This window comes from Molothrus ater, chromosome Z, assembly GCF_012460135.2.
Source record: "Molothrus ater isolate BHLD 08-10-18 breed brown headed cowbird chromosome Z, BPBGC_Mater_1.1, whole genome shotgun sequence".
Taxonomy (NCBI): Eukaryota; Metazoa; Chordata; class Aves; order Passeriformes; family Icteridae; genus Molothrus; species Molothrus ater.
Genome location: NC_050511.2, coordinates 2,313,458 through 2,341,455, shown reverse-complemented (window position 1 = coordinate 2,341,455; position 27,998 = coordinate 2,313,458). Strand labels below are relative to the sequence as shown.

Genomic DNA, 27,998 nt, shown 5'->3' with positions numbered 1-27,998 from the left:
GCATTTTCAGCAGAGACCAGTTTCAAACTTTTATTCAGAATTACTCTTGGAACCTCTTTCTACACTCTAGTTACAGGTCAAGTCAACGTGCAATGGTGATGCAGAAAGCACTGATCTGCTGCAGGCCATCAAGAAAAATTTTGTAACAAGCATGGTTTTATTGGAAATAAATCATGCTAAAACTGATCTTTAACAGGTACAAAATATTAAACTGATAAGAAAAAAGAAAAGAAAGATTGGGGCACTATTAAGACCAACATGTGAACTCAAGACTGCGTGAAAAATCATACAAAAAAGGCAATAAGGAACAGTAATGCAGCATTAAAGGTAGGGGTACAGGGCAGACAAAAATTACAAAACATCCTGTTTCAATATACCTCATCCATGTACTTGGTTCAAATACTGTAACAGTACTGGAAGGCAAAAAGCACCAGACATCCAACTAAGGAGGTAAGAAAAAAGGAACAAAAACTTAGCAAAAAAGTAAGATCTGGTCATTAGGGAAGGAATGATCTCAAATACAGTTACCGAACAGAAACGCAGCACTTGAGAAAGCTGTTATTTCAGCATACATAGACAATATCATTATTCCAGCTCCATGGAAATGACTTGGTTTTCCTAGTCTGTAACCTCTTCCACATACAGTACTGCTGAGGTTATCCCCAGGTGTGTGTGGGCAGACACCGCGTACACACTAACAAAGCAGCACGGTCATCAGAGGAGTAAAACGGGGAAATTGTTCCCTTTGAAGTAGAAAAGCAACAATCAGGAGGCAAGGAAATGTGGGGCAAAGCATCATTAAGCCCTAAACACACAATTCAAAATTAGGTGGGGACACTGTGCAGCTATGGCTTCTATTTCCTAAAAAGCCAAGCCTCCCTTACAGTCCACATGGAATACAGCAGCTGCTGAGGAGACAGAAACCATAATTAGGAAATCCTAGAAAACACTCCTGCACTGAAGGAAGTCTTTCCTATTTCATCTGCTTACAGCTGCCACAGAAAGCAGATGTACATTCCACCAGGAGTTTTTGGTGGTGGCAAGGTGTCCCAATTATAACATGGCAGCACAGAGACTGTGTGATGCAGGGTTTGCATAGATAGTCTGTCCCCTTCCTAGCTGAAAGAACATAAAGAGGAAGAGGTCACAGCTTAGGCTCTTGTTGCATTTGGAACATGAAACTAGGAAAAAAAACCCCAACAACTCCATTTATAGAGGCTTCCTGTATGTCCTCAGGTAAGGGGGAGGTGGGGAACAAGACATAAAACACATGTCATGGCTATTCAAAGCTTCATTCTCTTAATGAAGTTTATTACAGGCCCCAGTGAAAATATTACAAATTCACTAATTCCTACACTTCTGCACCTTTTTCCTAACTACTGTTCTAGAGCAAGTAAGTGCTTTTCTTTATTAAAAAAAACATCATTTGTTTTTACATTATTGCTGTATTTTACAACAAAATTAAAAAGCACTTATGGAATCCACACAAGAGAAAGTCAGTATCCCCAGAACAAACTAAGAGCTTGAACATGTATTCTCAAAAGGGCCTTTTCTATACCATCTATTCAACAAGCAGGAGAAAGAAAAACAAAAAGCCCGACCAAAAACCATCCTATCTTCTGAGCATCAGCGAAATTCACCCCACTCTCCCAGGAGGGAAATCCTTTCACAATAAATATCAGCGTGAGCTCCGAGGTGCTGGAATTCCGGGTGGGGGGGTGGGGAGAGAGGAGCAGCAGCAGCTGTGTGCAATGCCTGCGGGGTCCGTGCTGCCCCGAGGGTCAGTCCAGGGAGATGATGTCGGGCGCGCTGCCGCCGCTGCTGGTGATGACGCCGGCCTCGGCCCGGCCCGAGGAGCTAACGTGCGTGCTGCTCTCGTGGTGGCTGGTGGAGGTGATGATGCTGCCAGGCGTGCTGCTTGTTAAGGTTGAGGTGAGACTATCCAAAAACATAGGAGGACAGTACTGCTTGAAACAAACAATGAAGAGTGAAGAGACTAACTGCGCGAGGGAAATGTACGCTCTGAAGATACATCTTCCCCACGCGACGGGACCACAGCGAGAACCGGAGTTCTGCAGAGCAGGGACCAAGCGGGGATGGCAGCCACCAGCCCCCTCCCTCACCTCCCCCTTTTTGTTCTCCAGAATGGTTTGGGCTGGAAGAACCCCAAAACTCATCTCATCCCATCCCCTGCCATGGGAAGGGACACCTTCCACTAGCCCAGGTTGCTCCAAGCTCTGCCCAGCCTGGACAATTCCAGGGATGGGGCAGCCACAGCTGCTCTGTGCAGCCTATGCCAGGGCCTCAAATACACTCTGGGTACATTCAAGTGAGTGCTGAGCACATACTTATTTTAAAAAGGAAACTATCAGTAAAGAATGAGTTTCCAGGCCTGGATTCATCATGGAAAGGCTAAACTCAATCTTGTTTAGTGCATATTTATTACTAGTTCTTGCTAGGTTTTCCTAGACTTTGGTTAGGTCTAAGCAAGTGAACCACAAACACAGTTTGGATGATGGCACCCTGACAATTATTGGAGCACAACATCACAAAAATCAGGCTTGGAAATTAGCCCCACAAGAGATCAGAAACATACCTGTGAATCAACTGGGATTAGCGAAAGAAAATCCAGACCTAGGAAGAAGAGAAGGATGATAAGTAGACAAGTCTCTCCTTTATTCACACACAACAAATTTAAAGATTTTTTTTTGGTGGTTGTAGAACAGATTTTGGAATTCATACAGACTTTCTAAATGGAATATACCACTGTGACACCACTCTCAACGACTACTTCAGGCAGCAGCAAAACGAATTATCTAGTACAGGTGGCTCTTTTTAATAATGAGGATGACATAATGATGTATTATTCACTGAATACTGCAGGGTGGTTCAATGTGGTTGCTTAGATGGAGGTTGCCATTTGGAGCTGTTGGTTCATTAATGCAAGTTTCACTGCATATTGTACCTGACTTGGCCAAACTGGGACATGAAGAGTGTCATCACATTAAAGATGCTGGAATGAAGTAAAGTCACAACATGCACAAGTCCAAAAACAAGCAGCAGGTCTCTTCCTCCACCCACGGGCAGCCAATAAGGAAACATTTCTAATATCATCCCCGTTTTGTGTCTAGACAAATAAAAGGAATGAAGAAGAGGAAACTACAAGTAGTTCAATGTATATCCTCCAAGACCAGTGACAATTAGTGTCCATCTTAAACACCATTTGCGTGTAAGCATTTAGGGCAAGATGTTTAGAATTATAAAACCAATAAGAAATTACCAAATTTTTTGGTTGTTTTTTTTTTTTTTTTTCTAAATATTGGCCTTGTGTTTGCTATGTCAACAGAAAGAAATGATATACTCCCTCCCTCTCCCATCACCTCCAAATCTCTTCTGGTCTGTGACATCTCTCCTCCTCTTCTCCATTAGAGAAAAATTTTGAAGGAGATTTAAAAAGTCAGCTGCATTTACAGAACTGACAGCTTCTTTTGTCTGTGCAAGTTCTAGAACTTCAGTTGGTAAGAGCTGAACAACAGTTCTAGACTTCTGTTCTCTCAGCTTATTCTCCTATCCAATTTGGGAAGACAACTGATTTTCTTAACAAGGGAGAAGTGGAGGGAGGGAGCAGTAAGGGAGCCAAAATGGACAGAGAAACAAGGGGAATGATATCCATCTCATTGCCAAACTGGTGCTGAAAGAAGAGGAAAAAACCCAGAGATGTTGCAGGGGAGGAATGGAGACAGGCAATGGAGCAGGGAAAGGGAAGTACAGGAGGCCAAAGTGACACCTGTCACCACAAGTCACCACTTCCTGGGCTCTGGGTTTGTTACAGCCAGCCAAGAGAACCCCCAGAGTCCCTTTACACATTGTTCTTTTCAAGGAGCCAGGATAGAAAACAATCAGTATCCCCACCTTTTGTCTGATATTTAGCAGCAGTGTTGAAGAATACATCATAGGCATTTAGGGTATGTCTAGGTAAAGAAAGTCAATAGAGGTCAGCTCACAGATTGTAGCTCACCTTAACCTTTTTCATACAGTCTAGACAGAGCACCACTACAATCAGCTAGCAGAGTAACTACACTGAGGGCTGGGATGAGTTAGCACCCTCACACCTCTAGTAACTAAAACAAGCAACTACTCTCCCTCGCATCTACAAACACGTTAACTACCAGATGTTTACACAAAGTCTGGCTGAGCACAGCAAGAGCAGTTTCTGGCTGCCGTGCTCAAGTGCCAGTTTGTACCCCAAAAGCAGTGCTTGTCACATCACTGCTGCAAAATGCAATCTGAAAATGGGCAGACAGCCTGTACTAGGCTTGTCCAGACATCCCATCAGTGCCATACTGCATATAGACTTGTTCCATTAAAAACAAAATCAAAGAGTTAATAAATTCTTCCAATTTCTACCCACCCCATAAATTAATACTGTTGTCAGAACATACATGAAAAACACTCAGCACCTACCTGGCAAGTCTGATGAAATACTGGATATTGGTGGGTGATGGAATGGTACTGGGTAGTCTGTTAATGAAGGAGGAATAGCAGCAGCATCGACCGTCGTCACGCTGGGCACTCTGGCAGTAGATGGCTGATACATGAGAACCCTGTTTCAAACAGCATGGGAAATTACAAACAACCTGGCTGTTAGTTGCACAAGGGAAACCAGGCAGTGCTGTGCACTCTCATTCACAAGTCACCGTGCGACAACACAACTACAGTGTGGCTACTCACTACACAGTACTCCACTCTAATTTCCTTTTTCATAACAGTCTTCATAATAACATGACCGTATCTCGGCTCTCAACAGCAGCTGTGACATAAGAGCAAGTTGGCATTAAAACAAAGTACAGTGCTGGAGTCAATGGCAACATCAAAGACAAAGGGGTGTCTGTGAGCACCCACAGAGGGATGTAAAGGTGACCAGAGCCAGGAGGAGAGTGTTCCATTTGATTTCTCCACAGAACTGCTGCTCAGTGCCCACCTGTTACACCAAGGGCACAACTGACCATTATCCTGCCCCACAGGATGACACAGATTGCACAGGTAGGAGTTAAATATACATCTGTATTTACTCACAGCCTCCAGTTCAGCCCTCAAGGAGCATGCTACAACCCTTCTGCTTCCCCTCATGCTGCCTGATCTCTTGGCAGCATCGTTACAAACACTGCCACAGGTGCCCAGGCACCAACCACGTGCACAGAACAGTTCATGAACCAAGTCAGGTGGAAACACACAGAATTCTGCTCCCAGATGCTCTGCATCACTCCCTCCAGCCTTTAGTGTTACTCACTCATCTTCCTTCCCACACTCTCCTACCTGTTAACCTACTTCTGATGTCAGAACCTTGGATTTCAGACCCTCCCTTCTCAGGCACCTCTCACACTTCAGCCTGTATTGTTGCTTCCTTTAAGAAGACACCCCAGTTTTCCCAAAACTAGCATTCAGACAACACTGTTTAAAGGAGATAAGCTATATCCCAAGAGCCTCACTTTAATCTGGATTTGAAGAATAAAAATATGCCATATCCATACCCAAAAAACAAGGAAAATACATGGGTAATAGAGAGAAAAGAAGTCAGTCCTCCTACAATTACAGTTGCAGGTAGCCATCTCAAACATAGGAGCACGGAAGGAAGTCTTGGTGCCTTCTGAAACTTCATTAAGAGATGTATTTGTAGCTACACTTTCTTGTAAAAGTGAGGAAGAGTCTCTTGCAGAAGGACTCCTCCACAATCCTCACAAAAAAGCAACAGCATTGCAGCATCACTGCTGAAAGTGGTTGAAGATGACCAACTACTTGCTCACCAAGGACCACACAGACATTCCTGTGGACTAGAGACTCACCACACCTGCTCATTACTTCTGAAACAGAAGGGGAACCTTCAAAACAGAAGGGGATTTGGTTTATTATTATTTTAGTACAGGTCATAAGCCACTACACAGAGAGACAGAGACACACACCTCATGCAGGCAGCAGCACTAACTGATGAGCCAGTACTGAAAGCTGAGCTTGGAGCAGTGAGTGCTGGTGAGCCTGACCAGTGGCCCTCACTCCCTGCAGGTCTGGGGTGCCCCATGGGCCAAGAGCAGAAACATGGGAGGCACAAGCAGCACCCGAGCTGAGGTGCACAAACCAGGACAGACAGAAAGGCTGGACAGACAGAAGGGCACAGCAGCAGAGAAGCTGGTCAAGCCTGGTGCCAAAGTCAGGCCTGACTACAAAGATGGAGGAGTTGCCAGAGGACTTGGGAAGTCACTGGTTGTGCTAATCAAAGTGCAGGACTGACTGATGACCACAGCCAACAACAGCATCCAAGACATTCCAGAATTTAACAGAGAGATGGAGGAAAAGCTCATCTTGATTCAAAACAGCAAAGTGGCTCCCTTCCAAGACTGACAGGATGGATGAAACACACAACACAGTCTCGTTCCCTGGGCACCAGAGCAGATTAGATAGAGGATACAGCAGACAGCAAGAGAAAAGCCTTTAAGATGACACTAACGCAGCAAGAATGCATGAAGTTCCTCCACTTGGCATAATCTACTTTCTCAGGAGAACACTGCCCACTAGCTTAGTCAGATCCCTTTTCTATGGAGAAATGTCCCTGCAAACACAGCAACAGTCAGCGCAAAAAAAAAGTTCTTTTGTGAAGTGAAAATCTATTTAATAGTGTTTTGCCTGTACAAAGTTACTGCATCAATACAACCTTCTACAGGAGAGTCCTAGACATTCTCCTCTAAAAGCACAGAGCTGGATTCCAAGTACATTTCTCTACAGATCAGTTTAGCTGAGACATTACAGAGTAACAACTAACTTTAAAATTGACAAACCCTTTAGTTGGGCTCCCGTGTATTTCAGACATAAATATGCACTTCCTTTTGGCTGGAGGATCTTCTTCTTCATCAGAAGAGCTTTCCACTGTCAAGTCGATAACATCAACCTTCTTCTTGTTTACCTCACTGGCCACTGTCACGGAACATGGTTTGCTAACAACACTGGAACCTGAAGAAGAAAATAAAACACCATTGTTCTCCAAAAGATGGTGATGTCAGCAGTTTCTATTTGCAAGAGAACCAGGAACCCAGATCCTGTATACTAGATCACCTTCCTGGCCATTACAATTAATATTTGCTCCAGTACCTGCTTTATGACTCTTCTGTGTCACATTGGGACTATTAAAGAACAAAATTTTTTTTTCACTTATCATTTGAAGGATGTAAAACAAAAGCAACTTTTCATTTTCTTAACTGCTATTATAAAGAGCAAAGACAAAGACCAAAAATGCACTCTTAGAGATACAACTCTTTCTTTTCTAGCTTAAATTACAGGAAGATTAGTAGTAGTAAGCCCTCCACAAAACAAACACCAACATCCACACGCATTATCCAAGCTACAACTAAGTCTCCAAGATTTTGTGCTGGTTTGTAACCAGTACCCAGATGTACATACTTTCTATTTTGGTGCACTGTGGACTTGACACTTTCACAGCTTCCTTCTTTGGCCTCATGGGGCACCAGGAGCCATCTTCCTGGAATTTGATCTCATCCACATCAGAACATTCGTTAAGGATTTCCATAAAGAGGCTGAAAAAATAAAGTTTCAATTTTGATTCTAAGTGACATTTTTATTCTAAGTGAAAAGGAGACACAGATAAAAAGATAATTATGATCACCTTCTACCCACTGTGTCTCCTTTCCCCCTAGTTCCTCTTTATCTGAAAGGCTGTAATTACAGCCTTTGCAGATATCAGAAAGTAAGATTATCCCAACCCATTCATAATTCACTCCAACACTACTGCAATGCACAGATTTCCATTCTGAAGCAGAATACATCACCTCTTGAACCAAGTTAGGCAATTGTTATGAGTTACAAGTTACATTTTGAAGTTAACACCTTTCAGGGATAGATTCGTCTAAAAGGAAGACCTGTCCTTTTATGTTGCATTTATATTTATCCAGAAGAAATACACTGATACTCAGGAGTTTGATAGTGCACTTAGGACATAAACTTACATAGGTCATTATGGGAAGAGAAACTAATGGAATCTAATGGTTCCTCCAGCCTGAAGTATTTTGACCAAAAATAGTATTAAATGGCTAACTTCAAGTCACAAAAGTAGCTACTGAGTACATAATGAAAGATTTTAAGTAATTGTGTAATCTGCAAAGCCAGTCTCTTACCCATCTAGTATTAGGCTCTCGTAAGCTGCCTTTTTGTCACAGACAGGGCAGATCCAGGTAGGCTTCTTCTCATTCATTTGAAGATAAAGAGCAGCATCGAAACATTGCAGGTGTGTGCAGGTCACAGCCCGGCACGGGATTGTCAGTCTCATTTTTCCCAGCTGCAGGAGATGCATTTAAAGGGTGTCAGAACAGAAGACAGAGAAACAGGCCTGAATGGTTAACAATGAATGCAGAGGCACTTGGTGAAACAACTCTTGCTGCTCGCTATCGAAGTGCCTGGGGCTAAGGGTGCTGTAAGTAAATCCGCCCCATCACAGCACCCACACAGAGCTCCTAAAGGAAAAATTAAGCCCTGCTCCAAAGCCTCAACACACTGAGAACAGTCAGAAACACTTCTAATGGACCTGAAACAACATTATTTGGAAGACTTAATTTTAATTAAACAATCAACTGAAGTTGATTCTTCTATAATTTTCTTTTAACCCAGTATTTCAGGTGTTTTCCTGAGCTCCAGGACTTGTTACGCTCAGAATAACCAATTTCTTCCTGGGAAGAGAGCCTCCAAGGCAGCATTACCTTGTTATAAGGTGATCGCCTGTTTTTTTGCTTGCTTCTGTATCTGCAGTATAGGCAAAGCCACCAAGATGAGGAGATAAGAGGTTTTAATTATCATTCCATCCTTTAATTATTCTGTCAGCCTGCCTGATTAGGCTCAGCATGTCAATATAGGAGATTAATCCCTCTACTGGCCTCACTGTACACAAGCAGCAGCTTGACTCAGTGCGTCACAGCTGAGGCATCCAGTCCTAAACCACAGCTGGGTTACTGCTGCTTCTCCCCACTATTTTATCTTAGCTTGCTAATAAAATATAAAACAAGTGAGGTTTCTAAAGCAAGGCCTTTGAAAAGCAGCCCAATTCTGCACTACAGATGAAAATATGAATGTTATCTGGAAATTTCCAGCCATACTTACAGGACACATCAGAGAGACCCGCAGACTGGTTGTGGCAATCTCACTATCAGGATCTGCAGTTAGTTTTTCTTTAACTATTAAAATAAATACAGAAGTTATACATAGAGGTCATTATATCAAATGCTAACCTTGATTCAGCAGTACGTGCACTTTTTTTTCAGCTATCTAAAAATATTAATCTAGGAAACTAGTTCATAAACAACAACAGTTTCACTACTTATAAGCAAGTAGCAAATGTCTGAACATCTGATGTTGATGTTTGACTGCAAATGCAGTAAAACCACACAGAGCAAACTCAACCCAACATGTCAAGAGATAAATAAACCATTATGAGTGAGTGAGGTACAGGTGAAGAGAACTCAGGACATCTAGCTGCACCTCATAGCCCAGCACAGTAAGGAGTGCTTGTGGCATTCCCATAACCACATTTCAGATGGGATCTCTTGGTATGCTCCCTAAAAACCCCCACTGAAAAAGAGTGTGATGCCTCACCAACAGCCAAGTTGTCAAACCCTGGGCATGGCTTTATTCTCAAAATACAGCAAATCTATTCTGTATTACCAATTCTAGTTTTAAAGAGCCAGTAACCACCCTCCAAAAGTACAGACAGGCAAGCTGATTACTTACTTAGTGCTCTGGAATGATCAGGATTTCTGATACCTTTCATTTTTAACCTCTGCAAAAGCATAGCTGAGGTGAGCTGGCGAACCAGATACACAGACATGGAGTAATTCTACAAAAAAGAAGGATTAAAGATTAAATGTTGATTTCATATAATACTCCCACTATGACAACAGATGACTATTTACACTAGTTGTAGCATATAGTAAAACAAAAATGTGACTTTTTGTTTAATCAGTAATTATTAAGAGCATTGACAGACAACTTCAATTCTGTGGAGGTCCAACATTCTGCCAAAATTCTCTGGCCAGTCAGGTCTAATTATCCTACTCCAATTATGACTGAACTAAAAGGTAATTTCACAACCAAGAGACAATCTGAGTTCTCCTCCTGGAAAGATCCTATGTGACACATTTCATACATGTAATCTTTTAAGAATTTCTCACATTTTGTCTCCTTTATCTTCCCCTTTTTTTCCAGTGTCAGTGGGGAGCTAAAAGAATTATGTGACAAAAGATAAATGGTCTTTATGGTATAAACAACAGCTTCAAATGGCACAGAGCTGCCCCAGTTTCTTTGTACCTTTTCTTTAGCTTGTTCTGTACTCCTAAGCCCAGCCTTGTTACACCATGTCTGTTCCACTGAGCCTGGCCCCGTTCCCTAGCATTTTCTACTCCTCCCTAACTCACACCACTTGTCAGCTTCTTTTGTTCACTGTTCGCTCCCACTTCTAGGTCACTAATGAAAAGTCTGCAAGCCCCAGTGCTGCAGGATAATAATGGTTTCATCCGTGACCTCGTATTTCCACTGCCTGTCAGCCATCTTCCTATGGCTCCTGCACTGCCTGGGTACTACACAGGAACTTCAAACAACTCCTACAGCCCTGCTCCTCCTTTACCACCTATAGGAAAACCAGCTCTTACCTAGAGCAGCAGATAAAGCATTCTAATTGCACATGAAACCACTAAGAAACCTAGAATTTTGGTTTTTTCCTTAAAGAATGACCAACTGTTGCCTTACAGAGAGGATTCTACAGGCTCAAGTCTGCCCAGCACTGAGGGGTTTATGCCCCCTTAGCTCAGCAGCCCTCCAGTATCAGCCCAGTCCATGCCAACAAGCCCTTTTGTGACACCCCATGCTGTTCCCCAGGGTCTCACTTTGAGGATGAAAAGCAGCAAATTCTGGCATCAGCACTAAACCATAGAGCTCACTTCACCTCTCAGGCCAAGGGGAGGATGTCCAAGCATTCCGAGTCATCTGCTTCCATCAGAGTATATTTTGGCAATACAGGGAGTAAAGCTAGCAGGCCCCAGCATGAGAGGCCAAGACCACACAGAGGACTGGAACCATTTTAAGATTCTGTGCTTTGACTGGGAAGCAATGCCTCAGATCTTTGTCTCCATCCCTGTTCTAGAAAATCATCCTTTGATGTCAGCACTGCCCTTCGTTTATTTTTCGAACGTTACCTTTCAATCCTATTTCTTTTTAAAATTTTAATATAAAAGCTTATGCTGGAGTCTCTTTGAAATATGTGGTATTTTTAGTCCAGAGAATCTGATTTTGAATAAAACCTCGTAGAGAAAACTACTTTGATAACTGCAACCAGAATTAACACAAACAGTCACAGATAAGGAATAAATAGTTCTTGACTTCACAACAGCTGAAAGGGTGCTGCAACAGTTATTTAAACCTAGGATGGAGTCAAAAAGTCCTTGCACTCTCCTTCTCTTTCCTTAATAAATCAACAGGGGTATTTACTATTCACACCACAAAAGAGTTTGTCATTTTTGACATGCATTTCAGGCAAACTCTAAAAGCAGACTTTTGAATGTGAAGCCTGTAAGAATAACTTTCCATCTGTATGTAAATCCCACATGTGTTACTGAAAACTACTACAGTTCTAGAGCAAACTTTGTTTCCTGGCACTGATAATAAGCTAACAAAAAACACTTTCCAGCCACATCAGGCAGCAGGGGAGCAGGAATGCTCAAACAGGCTATTTAGATGACTTCCCACATCCTACAGAACATACAAGTTACCTTTCCAATTTCAGAAGCCCAAGAGATGGAAATCTGGTTTGGCACTGCTGATGACAGCCTAACTAGAGAAGTGATATTCAAGGGACGCCCAGGTCGCTTCTGCTCAATTCCATTTTTTGGTGGTGGAGCATATCCCTGTGGAAAAAAAGGACAATGGATGTGTTACCCAGTCTCCCCAGTGTACTCTGAAACTGCTGACACATACTTGTTAGCTTTAAACAGACCTATGAGAAGCAGGCAAGCTTAGAGGCTGTCTAGGCTGGAGAGCAAAGCCAGCATTTATTCTGAGAAATATCAGACTTTCACAGTAGATCACCAGAGACAAAGACAGTTGTAAGGCATTTCTTGTTTTAAAAGGGTTTTACAGAAGCACTGGAAAAGTGAAAGAGAACACAGTTTGGGTCCAGGTAAGTTCACTGGAAGAGTAAAAGGTCATGTGGATGTTCTGTCCTCTTTCTCCCCATGCTCTACTGGAAAAGAGTGAAACATCACAAGGACACAGCCTTAGTGAAAACGGAGCAAGTAATGAAGACTAAACTCAAGTGTTTCACACACTGAAAACACTTCACTGGTTAAGAAACAATTACATCTTGTTCCAAGAGCTCCACATCACCTCAGTGACTACTTTGCCTCATTAGCTACTGGCCCCATTAGCAACAGGTGTCACCTGTCCTCTGCCAAGGTCCCTGAGGAAGGGCTGCACATGGAGTACCAGCTGTATTTAAGAGATCATGGAATCAGAGAGGTTTGGGGTGGAAGCGACCTTAAAGATCATCCAGTTCCAACGCCCTCGTCACACAATAAGCCTGCAGCTTATTCCTCTCACCCTGCATCTGTCACGGTGACAACAAGCCAGTCTGACAGAGCCACCCTGAGAACCCCTGCTCTGAGCTCACAGCCAGCCTGCAGCCTCTCATCTCAAACTCATCCTGCACATGAAGGATGCCTGCAAGTGCAGCTCGGCCTCTTGCACAGGCAGTACTGATGCATTTCCAGACAGTGCTGTTCTAAACAAAAAACTCACCCAGAAAGGATATGCTGAGAAAAAAAATAAGTATTTCTTTAACCAGAGAAATACACACACATTCACAACCTAGTGCTTGGTGAAGGAGTTACTTTGAAAGATGCTAAGTCTGGAAATAAAGACAATAATAATAATAAAAAATATTTTTATATCTATTTATATGTACATAATACATACATATATATATAAACAGTCTCTTCTACTCACTAGCCCAGTATGCCACAAGGGCTTTATTCCAGAACACAGAGGCAACAGACATATGGGAACTGATGACAATTTCACATTTAAAACACAGAATTACTTCAGAAGAGAGTGAATGCAAGTTCTCTTACATTTCCCTTTTTTTTTTTTTCCAGAGACAGACTCTGCAGTGCACATGATTTGTTTCAGCAAAGCTTTTAGTGTTTTCTTCCACAGAGCTTATTCTTGAGAACAGATTCACTCTCATACTCCTACAACAATTTGGAACCTTCTCCTCCTGTCCTTTTGGGAGCTTTCTGCTTGCCTCCTAACCAGCATTGCCTGGCACTGTTTAGGCAGGCTGCCCACTCTAGTGGCAATATTATTGGGGTCTTGAAGTCTTCCATGGTTCTTCAAAGAACCACATTACTCAAGGCAGGTATCATCTGCTACAGCAAGGAAATTAATCAGGAGAAAGCATAACTGCTCATTTATCTGGCTTTTCCCAGTGACACAGATGCAGGATACAAGGAAACATGATGTTCATATAAACACAATCCCATGCAGTACTGGCACACAGGCAGCACTGCTGTGAAGCTGCTGGTAAGGATTGCAAGCAAGGATAATTTACAGACTAAGAGATGACCAATAATAATTTACAGACTAAGAATAATTTAAAGAATAGGTTTTTTTTTTCTGCAGAGGTGTGAACTGCCCTACCAGGCAAAGAGAGAAGTTCACTTATGCACTGTGCAGGTGGGCAAAAAGAGCTGGCATCAGAGGTTAACTAACACTACTGCCATGGAAAACAGTGGTCTTTGAGGCAAAGAAGTTACCTTACACTTCCTGCAACAGAAAGGAAGTGCCCAGTGATGCAGAGAGAGACCAAATCAGCAAAAAAAAAGTCTGCAGAAGCACTCAGACTGAGACTCTATTTGTCATTCAGCTCATAGTGAATGAGGAGGAGAAGTTGCCAAGGCAATAGTGATTTATTCATTTTCCCAGCTAAGGTTCAGCTGAACAGATTAAAAAATCATCTTATGTGCAGGAAGAACCTAGAGGATTTAAGTCTCAAGCTAAGTAATAATCCAAGATTAGTAGTAGTTTCTGCTACAACTGTGACACCTTAAACACAAAATGGAGAGCACAGCAGGGTGTAACCTATATTAACAAGACAGAGAATCAGCTGACACTGATGCCCAAAAGATAACATCAGACTGAATTCTTTTTTGTTGTAACCCTCGAAGTTATGACACAGAACGTAACCAGCATTTGCAAAAAACACTGACCAGAACACATGAGAAAGAAACCTTTTATAACCTGAAGACTGAAAAAGAGGAAGAGAATCTAAGGAGTCTCATTTAAGCTGAGTAGAGGCAAAATTTAAAAAAAGCAGACACAGTTGCAAATGGGAGGAGGGAGGGTACAGGACAATACATCTAACACACCAAGGTGGTTAAAAACAATCTGAAAAAGAGGTTTCACACCTTCTCTCTCCACATGGTATTTTTCCAAATCCACTGAAAAAAACCACTTTCCAAACCTATTGAAAAAACCCTCTGTTCCATGACTTTTACCACACTTTATAGCCTCAAGAAGTATTTCTGAATGGGTTGTGCAAGAGTTTCTCTCTGTTCTATTGAAAGAAGAAAGAGAGAAACCCATTCCAGAAATGTTTTGAGAATGAGAGAGCTTTTCCCTTTCTGTCCATACCCAAGGCTCCAGATGACCCTATGGTGACTATGTACTAATTTCTGCAACATCAGACACTCCTGAAGTGTGACTGCCAACTGTGCTCTGATACAGTATCAGCAATGTACTAGGAACCCTAAAACGTGTCTCTTCTTCGTCGCCATAATAAACTGTGCTCTAAGCAGACAGACGCAGAGCAGTGCACAAGTGGCACACAAGAGGCTGATGCCATTACCTCAGAACAAGAAGGAACTCAAGCCTCTCACAAATACAGGCAGCCCACACAGCAAGGGCTACCACCCTCAAATAAACTGAGTATAAGCACCTGTGAGAAGGATTCTCCATGCAGACACCAGATTGTTTTTGAATTATTTAGTTACATTAACAGCAAAAGACGAGGTTTGCTGTAGGGCGCTTAGCCACATATAGTCCGTGCAGCAGCTGTAATATGATTAACAGCAGTAATGGCCATCAGACACAGCAAATGTACAAACTCCATTCCTAACATTAGAGAAATCTGAGTGATAACAAATAGCTTGACTGTTTTGGCAAGCTAACACTTCAGAAAAACACATACACACTCCACAAGTTACCAAGAAGCCACAAATACATACATACATACTTACTGGCAATGGGAACAGCTTCCCATTTACTTTAATGCACAAACTATTAGGATAATTATCCTCTTGAGGGCAGCTTGTCTCTGCTAGGCATAGCCTGTATCCATAGAAAGAGAAAGCATTATTTTCAAGTGTCCCCACAAATATCCATCAGCCAATTAGGTTTTCAGAGAACACAGCACAAAACGTACCTTAGCTGAACTTGGACTGTATAATCTCTCCTGCCTCCAGGCAGAAAGTCCCTGTGACAAAGAGAAAGAAAAAGAGAAGTACCCACTTAGTACCCACTCATATTGCACATATTGTACCCACTTAGTACCCACTCATATTGCAGCCATACAGAGAAACAACTGACACAACTGCCCCAGCATCATTAAACTTTGTTCTTGTTTCTGTTTTATTGAGCTATGAGCACCTTACAACTGATATTTCTGTTTAACTACTCCCAATTTACACAGAACTTCAGGATCAGCATCCTCCATCAAAAGTTCATAGCAACAATCAAGTAGGATGCTGCCAGGGATGAAAAAGCACCCGTGAATTTTCATAGTTTACAACATCAACCCTGGGAAAAAACCAGAAAAGCAGGCTTCCATTCCTACAGCCACGAGAAATGTAGGGAAGCTTCCCACCTCTCTCAACAGTGACAATTACTCGGAACTAAGTAATTGTTAATTCTTTAACAGGGTACAATTTTCACAAAATGCACACAAATTCTGTGCACAGTTGTTCCTGAAGGAAACAGAACAGATATAAACTCAAGAGTAACTTCAGTGAGGATTATCACTCTGCATCTGCAGAATAAGTGATGCATATGGTGAACCAAAACCTCACACTTTGTCCTGAAATTTTGTAGAGATTTACCTACACTATACCACACTCTTACTTCTTACCTGGAAATACAGATTTCTCTGACCTGCTGTGGTGTTAAAGCAAAGATAAAAAACTTCTCCTGGAACCTCTGAATACTGCTCTGTACTAGAAGAAGAAAAAAAGACACAAAAGAGGTTGAACCATGGTGATTAAAGTTGTTGATTAAAACAGGATCTGGAACAAGGCATTAAGTCACCCGAATGGTGGTGCATGTAACTGTTAAAAAAAATGCAATGGAACAAATCTTTCATTAAACTACATTCAGATGGTTTAATATCTCATTACACTTCAGTACTAAAGCAGCTTGGCAAACTGTGTTACAATCCTTTCTCCCAAAGGAGGAAGGTTCAAACAAATACACAACAAAATATTTCATTGGATACCTGACAAAAGGAATACCTGACAAAAGGAATACCATAGAGATGCCAACAACTACTGTAAGGAACCACAGGAAAAACATGTGCAGCAGAAGTTATTAATGGACAGCTGGAAAATTCACAAACAGCTACAGGTAACAAAGTCTTGGGGGAAGAAGGGAGGGACCACAACCCCTCAAGCCACAGAAGCCAGCTAGACTTCATGTCTGGAGTTACCATTTAGTGGCATCTGACAAAAAATAAAGAAATATGATGTTCATATTGTATCTATGAATACAACTTGTCTGTCAGTGATAGGAATTGGCAGTATTTTCATATTTAAAGTCCACAGTAGGCACATGTCACTTTCCTACTTCCTTTAAAATTGAAGAGAAGTTAAAAATTTTGACCTGAAATAAAGGCAGATTAGGCATGTCCAATTTAAAATAAGCAGCAGGGAGGACAAATGAAAAAACAGCACAACTAAACCAATCTAATTTGGAAGAGCTGGACTGTCTTGTGCACTTCGACATTCAGGGGAGATTGTTTCTATACCCAGAAAAAAGCCACACAAAAAGAAGGCAAACATTGAAAGGAACCCAGGTGGAGCAAACACACACCAAGTTCCTTGAGCAATTCCAAACAGATACAGTGTGCATGTATGCACACACACATCACAGAGCACATTGGGTATTTAAGAATAGTATTTGAGCACATGTAAAAAAGACAGCAGAAGTATTTTGTAATTTAATTTGGTGTGGGTTAAAACTAAACCCCACACTTACACTTGGGCTCTCATATTAGTGAGGAATACCACACTCATCCCTTCTCAAGCATGAAGCAGTGAGGTGGACTCTACTCCTAGTTCTCTGACTTAGCTGTTATTTAAATACTTAACTCTCAAATGCACAAGAAAAATTAGTGTCACTGTGCACAAAGAGAAGTGACAATAGGCACTGTAATTACTGTTTGTTGATAAAGTTTTCTGCTTTAGGTACTGCAGGATGGCAGATGATCAGTTCATCCCTCACTGAGTTACAAGTCACAGCCTAAAAGACTTTGTGATCAGTTAAAAAATGAAATTGCTTAAGAGGATGCAAACTTATTTTATAAACATGTTACTAAATAGTTAGGGAACATTTTTTGACATGTAAAGTAAGCCAGACTGAATTTCAAGACAGAAGATGTAGCTCCAAATAATTCAAAATGTTCAAGACTGAGGCACCTGGGGAAGACAAAGCTGATTTCAGGTTATTTGGAAGACAATGTCCACTCCATATTACTTTCAGGCTGAGAAACTTTACTACTTTGAGCACAACACTGAACATTGCAGCACCAAGTGTCTATTTCAGTGCCAGATCTCAGAGCCTGCAGAATTACTGTGAGATAAGGGTAAAGTAGCAAACCAATGAACTCATTCTCTTTACCCTGTTGCAGCTTGTAAATTACTGACCCTGAAATCCTTTTTCTATTACTCCTGACAAAATTGTTCCTCATTTGCACTAAGCAGAAACTTCAGGTCCAAATATTTCAGCCAAAAAGTGGGGGTTCAGACTAGGTATTAGGAAACATTTTATTACCAAGAGGGTTGCCAAACACCAGAACAAGGCCCAAGGAAAAGCAGTCAATGCTGTCAGCTGTCAGTGTTTTAGAGGAATTTAGACAATACCCTTAACTATTATTCTGTAACTTTCGGTCAGGCAGTTGGATGATCATAGTAGGTACCTTCCAACTGAATAACCCCCATCTTCTCTTTAATATTCAAAAGAAAGAAGACTTTAATCATGTTACTTTTATAACAGAAAACTATTTTCTGAAGTGTGGTTTTGCACTTTTGGAAAAATGGTAAAGAAAAGGAAAAGGTAAAATATATAAAAGGAAAGGAGTTTCCATTTGTCCCAGCTGCAAAAACCTACTGAAATCTGGGCTCAGTATTGTCAGAAGCAAAGCTTATTTAATGAATTAAGCAAGCCGCAGAGGTATTAAACACTTACCTAGACTCGTGGGTTTAATGAGCACGTCGAGCACATCGTAGAAAGGCAAGCTTTTCAGCTGAACATCAGGATGAACAGGTGGAATCGGAGGGGATGGCTGCTGCATCTCAAAGTGGGGCTTAGTGTCTTGGAGGAGCACGGAACTGACAGGCGAAGATGGAGACTGAGGCGTGACTGAAGTGGAAGGGAGTGGGTGAATGCCTGCGACAGCCAAGTCAGGCTCGACTGGAGAGGAGCTGCTGTCCAAGCTGAACGCCGCAGGTTTTATAGCCGACAAATCCGACAGCCCCTCAATCGTCCTTGGATACCGGCGCCTATAGAGTTCCCGGATTTTGATCTGAACTGCTGGGCTGCAGCCGCTCTTCAGTAAGTGCAGTGCCCTCATCAGGAGGTCATGTTTGCGACCACTTTTATTACGTCCAGCAAATCCCAGCAGCACTTGCAGTTCAGAAACACGAAAACTTGATACCATATTCTAAAAGGGAAAGAGAGAAAAGCACAGGTGAGCCCACAGCACCCCAAGGAGGCCTTTTCAAGGAGTATGGTGCGGCATCTTTCATCACTTAATCTGACAACTTGTTACTTAGTTATGGGTACTGCCCACACCTTCACAGAACACAAAAGTACAGTTAGTTTGAAATGAAGAAACAAAGCGTCCAGGATGCAGGTTGAGTTTGCCCATGAAAGATTTGTTTCCACACTCAAACAATAGTAACAACAAAATCTTAAATTCACAGCACAAGCTGTACCACAAAGAATCTGTCTCACTTTGTGGAGCAAAATGCCAAACAAAAAATCAAGTGAATCAGTATTATCACCTGTCTTCAAACACATTTTAAGCACTTCATTATTTTATTTCTTAATTTCTGAACAGTTTATTTTGAAACTCCCTTTATTTTGGACACTGTTAAAGCAAGCATAAAGAGAGATAGGCATATCAGATTTCATTGCTGAAAGATATGCACAGCAAGGAGGACAGTTCTTAAAAGCTACATTATGTATTGCATACTGTGGCATACAGTATAACACACAAACAACATAATTGATTCTTCAAATGTCATTAAGAACCCCCTCTCCTTTTCAGATCACATTCTAGCATCAAGCATCACAAAGGTATCTTCAAAACAAATAATACTATTTACTTGGTTACCAGGGTTAGTTTTGGAAGACTAATTTTTTTAACTTCACAGTTCAATCCTCAGAATCCTACCGTTTGTGAAAATAGAAATTTAAAAAAAAAGCCCACTATACAAAAGGAAACAATCTTGTGTTCCACTGCTACTAACAATTAACTTTGCACAGATGCATCATCTCTCATTTTTGTGAGCAGTTTATACCTCCATTTCAGAGGTATAAAGTTGTCCAGAACACTTCTAAACAACTTCCTCCCTATTTCTTAGGGACCCTTTCATCCTAGCAAGGAGATGAAGTTTTTAAAGGTGAAAGAACACCTGCCCCCAATCTGTGCTGCAGACTCAAGCACTGGAGATGAAGGTGCTAACAGAAGGTAGGAAACAGCAGACATCTGGGATCACATGTATTTTTAAAAACAGTTCAGAAGTGCATCTGGACTCTTACTAAAACTTTGGGCGTTGATTTCAAAAGAGACACAATTCAAAACAGTGTTTTGCCTTTAGCTTCCAAGTCCTTACTACACAGAGTTAATACTCATGTTCTGACAGATCTGATCGCAGCTGAAGTTTTAACACAATTTTTGCCCAAACACTGAGTCAGCCACCAATAAAGTCAAAATCCTCCCTGTGTCCCTGGCCTGTTCCCTATTCTCTTTTTAATATTGTGAAAATTCTTTTGGCAGTAAGACCAGTGAATTGTGTCAGATGAAAACTGAACTTAAAATCAGAAAATCATTTAGGTTGGAAAAGACCTCCAAGATAATGAAGAACAACCATTGCTCCAGCACTGCCAGGGCCACCCCTAACCCATGTCCCTAAATGCCACTTCCACATTGCTTTTAAATCTTTCCAAGATGGGGACTCCTCCACTGCCCTGGGCAACTTGTGCAGGGCGGGACAACAGCCTTGGTCAAGAAATTTTTCCCAGTATCAAATCTAGACCTCCCCTAGAATAATTTGAGGCCCTTTCATCTTGTCCCATCCCTTGTATATGAAGCAGAGCCCAACTTCCTCCAGCTCCCTCAGCCTCTCCTGGGGCTCCAGCCCCTTCCCAGCTCCGTTCCCTGCCCTGGACACGCTCCAGCCCCTCAGGGTCTCTCTTGTCCTGAGGGCCCAGAGCTGTCCCCAGCACTGGAGGTGCCTCAGCAGGGCCGGCACAGGGACAGGCCCTGCCCTGGGGCTGTGTCACAGCCTGGCTGGGACACCGTGGGTACCCTGTCCACCTGGGCACACGCTGACCCAAGTCTGGGCATGTGCAGTCCCAAGTCCAAGTCAATGGCTATTTCTTGTGCCATTAAAATACAGCAGGAGAAGTAGCCAGGACCTGCCTTCTCAAGGGCCACATTATTTATGCAAATCAAAACGACCATTTAAAACACTATGGCAGAAAGCTCATCTGGCACACCTGTTCCTCATCATTGATGAGACAAGGTTATTGCACTTCAGCCCCTGATTTTCAACATTTCCAGACAGCCCATTTGGATCCAGTGACTCTTCTATCAAGAAGCTGATAGAGATATTGAGTTCTGAGCAGAGATAACACAGTGGCCTTCACACAGGTATTCCCCCAACACCCCGTCTATAAATGCACCATGGACACAGCACCCAGCAAAAAGTCATGGAGTCACTTTTTGGCTCACCCAAACTTTTGAAGAGACCAGCAGCAGATGTTACCCTCATTTCATCCCAGCAACTTCCCTCAACAACAAAACAATACAAGATGGAGAATGTTAGTTTCCACCCGGCATTCCCGTTCTACTTTTCCTTGCACTCAGTCAGAGTGATGAAAAGAAAGTGTTCCAACATTCATAAAAAATGGTTTGAAATACTGTAACAGCTTTATAGTTATGACATAAAAGAGAAACTGTGTTAAAAGATAATACTAGTATTAATGAATTTACAGAAAACTTCATGTTGCATGCTTTTGTAGATAACTGCATAAGCTTGATAGCAACGCCAGCTCCTTTATTTCAGATGCAGGCAGTAAGCATGACGCTGGATTCCATAATCACAATGCAAATGAGTAAAATAATCCTTTACACAGAGATTATGTATTGCAAAATACAGTCTACTACCCTGCCTGCTGCCTTCTGTGCATTCCTGCAAGTTAATCAAGGTGAAATGTGCAGTCAGTCACGCCTCAACACAGCTAACATTTCATACAAAAAAAATTTCACAAACTAGCACTTTGTTACAAGATGGATTTCATTTTACTAGAAGACATAGCCTGGCTTCAATACCATAGTCATCAAAATTTTAAATTAACGCCCACATTAAAAATGCTTTCAAGTATGAAAAATATATACTGCTTTGTCCACCAATGTAAAAATCTTAGACAGGCTTTAGAAAGAAGACTTGCAAAAACTGAAGTTTACAGGAGTATCTAAGCAATAGCTTTTACAACACTTTCCCTCTAAACCTGTTTCTACTTTCCCTTTAAGGCAACAACAAACACGTATATGAAAACACACCTGCCAGGGGCTCCAGCAGAGCTGCCCAGGGACTGGGGACAAGGCCTGCAGGGACAGCACCCAGGCAATGGCTCCCACTGCCAGAGGGCAGGCACAGATTTTGGGCTCTTGGCAATTAAGAATTGCTGGCTGGGAGGGTGGGCAGGCCCTGGCCCAGGGTGCCCAGAGCAGCTGTGGCTGCCCCTGGATCCCTGGCAGTGTCCCAGGCCAGGCTGGATGGGGCTTGGAGCAACCTGGGACAGTGGAAGGTGTCCCTGCCCATAGGAGTGAAGCTTTAAGGTCCCATCCAACCCAAACCTATGATTCTGTACTTATCTTCCTACTCCATTTACAAATATAGAGTGGACATTCATTATCATCAACAAACTTTTATAGGGATGTATGTCTGAGAACATTTATAAAATCATGGTGCAAGCAGACATGCTTCCAACAAACCCTTATCAAGTTACTTTCTTTTGGTTTTCCAGCATATTGCAGAAGACTGCAGACTCGTTATTAATATGCTTTTCACATCACTCAATTACAATCAGACATTCAAGTTGTGTCATGTAGATGACATTTTCTCTTAAGAGAAGTTCTTTACAGCTGCACAGCCCAATAAAAAAAGCTTTTTTAACACAAAACCGAAGCCATTTTAGTTTTAACATTACTCCATGAACACAAAGTAGTTTGACAGAACTCTAAGGAAATCAGACAGGATAATTCAAGCACTTTTATATTCCAGAAATATTTTTCTCCCTGAAATTCGTACTTGAAGGTTATAAGAAGCTTCATAGGCTTTTTTTTGTTTCTTACATTTAAACTTTAGCAACCATGATTCATCAGCAGAAACACTGTTCTAAAGCATTAAGCCGTAGGTGTATCTGGAATGGCATTAATTTCCCTGGGAGGATGATGTTAAGGAGCCCAGGAAATGCTGACATGCCATTGAAATTAAGGGGCAGGCGTGTTTCAAAGCTAAGTAAGGGATCAAACATCTCTCCAAACAAGACCTGTGTGATTCTCCACACTCCCCTGCAATATTAACAGTCACTCTACATCTCTTTTTATATATATATATATATGTATGTATAGAGAGAGAGATCAGTGCAAGGTAACTGAGAATGCCTGTTTAATTTGTTTAATTCTTGATACATGCCCTACAATGAGCAGCAACAACTGTGGCTTTAAGGCAAGTTCTGCTGGAGCTGCCAGCTGGACACCTGCACTCCAGAAGCAATCCATCCTACTCGGAAGTGCTGGTCAGCTTGCCCCTAAGAGCTCTGCTTCAGCCCCATTGCCTTCCAGATAATCCCCAAAGTGTCTGAATGCTCTGTACAGAACAGACACACCAAGGACAGGTTCCACAAATCCTCTCTCCTGACATTAAGCCCTTTCACGGACATTCAGTAGAGCAATACATCTGTGACACCTTTTGCAGTAGATTTGCGTCCATGCTGACATACAGCAGGCTAGAAATGGGTAATGATGGTGAGGAAAAACAACCCGTGTCCTGGGACAGCTGAAGACCTCTTTGCTGAATGGAAATGTTTTCCCAAACTGATATAACCATAGCTAAAGAAATGCAAGTCAGAAGGAAAAAAACAAAGATGCCATTATTGAAATCTGTGTCAGTAGTACAGGACAGCAAAAGCAGCTCTAAAGGAAACCAGAGTCAATGCAAATCATAACCACCAGATCCACAATATTACGGAGATTTTCCTCTGCACAGACTCTAGCCTGTCTCCTTAATTAGGAATTAGCTCCAAAGTTGCATGCACTTAATAACAGCAAAAATCCTAAGTTAAACAAACACAAATATTTAAGACATTCAAAACAAAGCTTGGCCATTTCATTGCAGCTTCTTTTTTACAGTACCCAAAAACTCATTATCTCCTTCCTTTCCCCAGCACTGTATCTCAGCACAATCAGTTAATTGTTAATGATTTTACATAAACAAACTTTTAGGGTGTCTCAACAAACCTTAATGATCTAGAATAGTGACTGTGAATCTATGGAGCACACAAGAATTTTGTGCAGATACGAAATTCTGACCCAATTATCATAGGCTATTAGGACTATTTTATCAGCATTTATGTTATTTAATACACTCAACTGCAGCCTAAGAATCATGACAGCACCAACAGCAACTTCTCACATCCATTCTGTTCACCATCTTAAGTTTAACTGAGATCATGATGTGGAATTTGATTTCTACATCAAAAACATAAACTGGTTGGCATAGACAATAAAATTATATTTAGCACAGATAAAATAAAAGTGTTTGTTAGTGACCTTGAGGGGGACACATGAAAACAGCTCTCAGCATTTTCTTGTTAGCAATTTAACACTAAGAACTGCTTCACCTGGTAAATGTGAGGCGGTCACTTACAGCGTTCTTCCAGACTGGAAAAATAAAGCAAGTGAAGTGGAAAGACACCAAGTCTGGCATGAACAAGAGATCCAATGTATGAGACTTCAGCTTCTGTATTTTAATATGGTATCCAAACAACATTTCTCCTCCCATTTGCATCGCGTGTCTTCAGTACTGGGTGTGCAAGTACAAAAAGCAAAAGTGGGACCTGCTTCCAGCATTTATAAACATGATTTTCCAGTAAATTTTGTGCAATCTCTCCTGCCAGAAAGGATATATTAGCACGCTTCTATCTCTTCTCAACCAAGTGAGTTCTTTTCCACAATGGCTATGAAACTGATCACAAGTGTCACAGAGTAGTTTTGGCACAGGCAGAGCCGTTTGCCTATAAAGAGCCTTCTTTTTTGTCCCACAGAGATGACACTAACAAATTACTTCAAAACGTGACTAAACACAAACTGTGAGACTGATACTGCCACCTAAACTAGAGATCTGTTTCAAAGACTGCATGCACTCCACATTTTTTGTTTCAATTTTAGAGTCAGGACGGCAGCAGAAACACAGGGGACCCGAGAATACTAAATAATATGTAACTGATCCTCTTATCTGCAGTATTATGCTGAAATTCAACAAGCTTCAAGCTAAATCCTGGTGAGTTCAGAATCTGCTGGGAGCTGGAATTGTTGCCTCACAGATGGCTCTCAGAAGGAGCTGTAGTTCCCCACTTCTGGGCCAATTCTATTCAAAAATGTGTCTTACTCGTGATCTCTGGCCTCCACACCAGGCTGATGATTCTGTTCCACATCCGCCTGTGCCTGAGTAATTCCTTCATCATTTACTGGGCTGCTCTGGAGAGGGGATTATGGAGAAAGGTATGAGCCAGGTTTAAAAACACATCTGTGAACAGCAGCTCTGGAAATGGTATCTCAAAACTAACTACAACTAGACACTGTTGTGCTCTCCTCATCTTCTCAGCCACTCCCTAAGACTCCAGAATCCAGTAATCTACAGAAATCAATAAACACTCCTTGCTAATAAAAGCTTAATCATATGGTCTGGAAGGGTAAGCCTCAGACCAGACATTTTCAGCAGTATCTTGAAAAGTAGCAAATCCTTTAACAAAACCAAAGATTTTCAAAAGGCCCAATGTAACTTCAAGCAGGTTTCTTGAAGTCTGGTTTCTTTCACTACAGCCTCTCAGTTATAACCCTTGGGTCCCAACTCCACAGAACTTTTTCTGTGAAGATACAGAGGATACCAGGAATAGTCCTAACAAATATTAGAATGCTCCTTTGCCCAGAAAAAAAACTAAAAAAACCCCAAAAAACCCCACACCAACCCAGCTGTGCCTGCTTGTTTCCCTCAAGAAACAGGGCTTAAGAGAGAACTCTGATCTCCTGCCTTTAGACAGTCCTTAACCAATTACTAAAATGAATTCCATTCTCAAAATGGCCCAAGTGGCCTTTTATAAAGCAGGTAGAGATTATATACTGCAGGAAACTGCAATCAACAAGAGAGCAGCAAACAATACTGCCATAAAAACATTCAGTAGGTTAATCTATAAAGCAGCCATTTCAGATCACACTTAGAGGTCAATTCACAAAATCTACTGGGGGTAGGGGAATCTCTCTCATCTTTGGTCAAAAGCAGGAAGATTTGGTTGTCTGAAAAAAAATTTAAGCCTCAAAACCAAGTATTCAAGCAGACACATTCAAATGTCTCCTCAAATGCAAAAAGAAAAAAGGAAAAAATCCGCCATGGCCTGGCAGACATGAGGCAGACAATAACATTCTCTTCCAAAAATTACCTAGAGCTTTCCCACAACAGGCCATGAATTATTATCACACCAATATTGAACATTTACAGAAGGTCCAGGCTAACAGATTCATCTCACAAGCACTCCAGTTTACAAATAAGATGAATGGGAATATCAAAAGATATGTCTTCAGAATTTATTTTTTTAAACTAGTGGCACCTCTTGAGTGATGAAAGGGCAGCCCTGCAGTCAGTCTGAAACACAGTTCCCTTTTCCCTCCATACTTCCTGCATTACATCTATCTATGTACCTCAAGTTTCCTGTCAATTTTAAAGGTATTCAGGAACCTAATGCCCTGAGGGAGACTATCAATACTTATGTAGATAAGTGATTCCAGTGCTTTGGGAGAGACACATCATAACTCCACTTCAAGACTGGAGAGGAAGAGATAAAAGAAGAGTCACTACTGGTGCAAAGTTTACACTGGGGCTTCAGCCAAACCCTTTGAGACACCTTGGAATGAGGGTGAGAATGGGTAAGGACACCCAGCAAGAAAATCTGTAAACACAAATACATTTAAAGGGGGGGGGGAAAAACCTAAAACCACAAGGCTGACGTACAAAAAAATAAGCCAGCAATTCCTAAACCTAAAACTGAGACAGAGCATTGATGTCCTCAGACAAAGAAACTCAGTTCTTTCCACTATATTTTCATGAGAGAGCTCCTCAGTTGCACTACCAGTGTTAGTGCTGGAAGAAGCCTCAGCAGGGAAATTCTCTGGCGGCTGCAGCACATTTCGCACTGGTCTCACCAACACCAGCTCTTCCTCTCCACTAAAGCCCAGCTCACAGGGGTTCCTATTTAAATGGCTTTTATCCCTCCTGTAACAAAGTCCAGGTGGGGGGGAGCGGCCTGCACGCAGAATTCCCACCAAGAATTCCACTTCTGCAGTTGTGGACGCCGCTGAAAGACAACCTCCTCCTTCCGCACAAAGATAACAGCGGATTGTTCAGGAAACAGGAGGAAAAGCACCAACTATGCAGTCAGCTCTTTGTGTACACACCTTAACAGAATGAAAGGACACGCACGCACACACCCACACCGACAAATCTGCTACAGAGACTCCACCACGACAATATGAAAGATAATGAACCGAAGATAAAACAAGTCTGAAAAGCGGCTCTGGGTTTCACGCTGGGCAAGCAGAGCTTTCCCGGATGGAAAGCGGTCCACGGATTTCCAGAGATTCCACAACTATCAGCATTTTTAACAGCCCGGTGGTTATTCACCGCCCTCCCTTCAGCCGCACGGAGCGCGGGGCCCAGCAGGACCCGTTCGAGCCCTGGGGCCGGCTCGGCAGCGCCGAGATGGCTTTTAAAATGTCGGGAGGAGCAAGAAGAACCTCCCCGGCGGCAGCAGCAGCACAACCCGCGCGGCGGGGATGGGGAACCGGGCACTGACGGGGAACCGGGCACTGACAGGGAGGGTCTCCCCAGGCAGACCCCGCCGACCCCCGGGAAGTCGGGGCGGGCCCGCTCCTTCCATCCCTCCCTCCCTCTCACTCCGGGGATGGCGCGGGCCCCTCAGCACCGACATCTTGCCCCCGCAGCCACCTCTTTCCCTCCTTCCTCCTCACCCGGAGCTCCTCGAAATCCGCCATTTTCTACCCGCCGCCGCCGGGCGCCGCCGCCACCATCATCGTGCACCCGGAGCGCGCTCCCGGCACGTGA

General features: G+C 42.3%; 1 protein-coding gene across 7 annotated transcripts; it reads right to left on the bottom strand.

Annotated features, from left to right (window-relative positions):
- Positions 1-3: 3 nt before the first annotated feature.
- On the bottom strand, positions 4-27,994 carry PIAS2 (protein inhibitor of activated STAT 2). Of its 7 annotated transcripts, none has more exons than XR_004982027.2 (15): positions 27,905-27,994; positions 18,556-19,030; positions 16,226-16,310; positions 15,524-15,574; positions 15,339-15,429; positions 11,817-11,951; positions 9,784-9,889; positions 9,157-9,230; positions 8,181-8,341; positions 7,450-7,583; positions 6,831-7,002; positions 4,465-4,604; positions 3,913-3,971; positions 2,597-2,634; positions 1,875-1,938 (listed from the first exon to the last, which is right to left on the bottom strand). XR_004982027.2 is itself a non-coding variant. In XM_036402780.2 (14 exons), exons 1-14 carry the CDS (start codon positions 27,926-27,928, stop codon positions 1,782-1,784), a joined length of 1,872 nt encoding a protein of 623 aa, XP_036258673.1. In that variant the 5' UTR covers positions 27,929-27,994; the 3' UTR covers positions 4-1,781. The 7 variants fall into 7 exon arrangements, 3 of the variants coding, with proteins under 3 accessions (XP_036258673.1, XP_036258674.1, XP_036258675.1); XR_004982026.2 differs by having other exon boundaries at positions 1,890-1,964; XR_004982024.2 differs by lacking the exon at positions 3,913-3,971 and adding an exon at positions 2,966-3,127 and having other exon boundaries at positions 1,895-1,964.
- Positions 27,995-27,998: the final 4 nt, after the last annotated feature.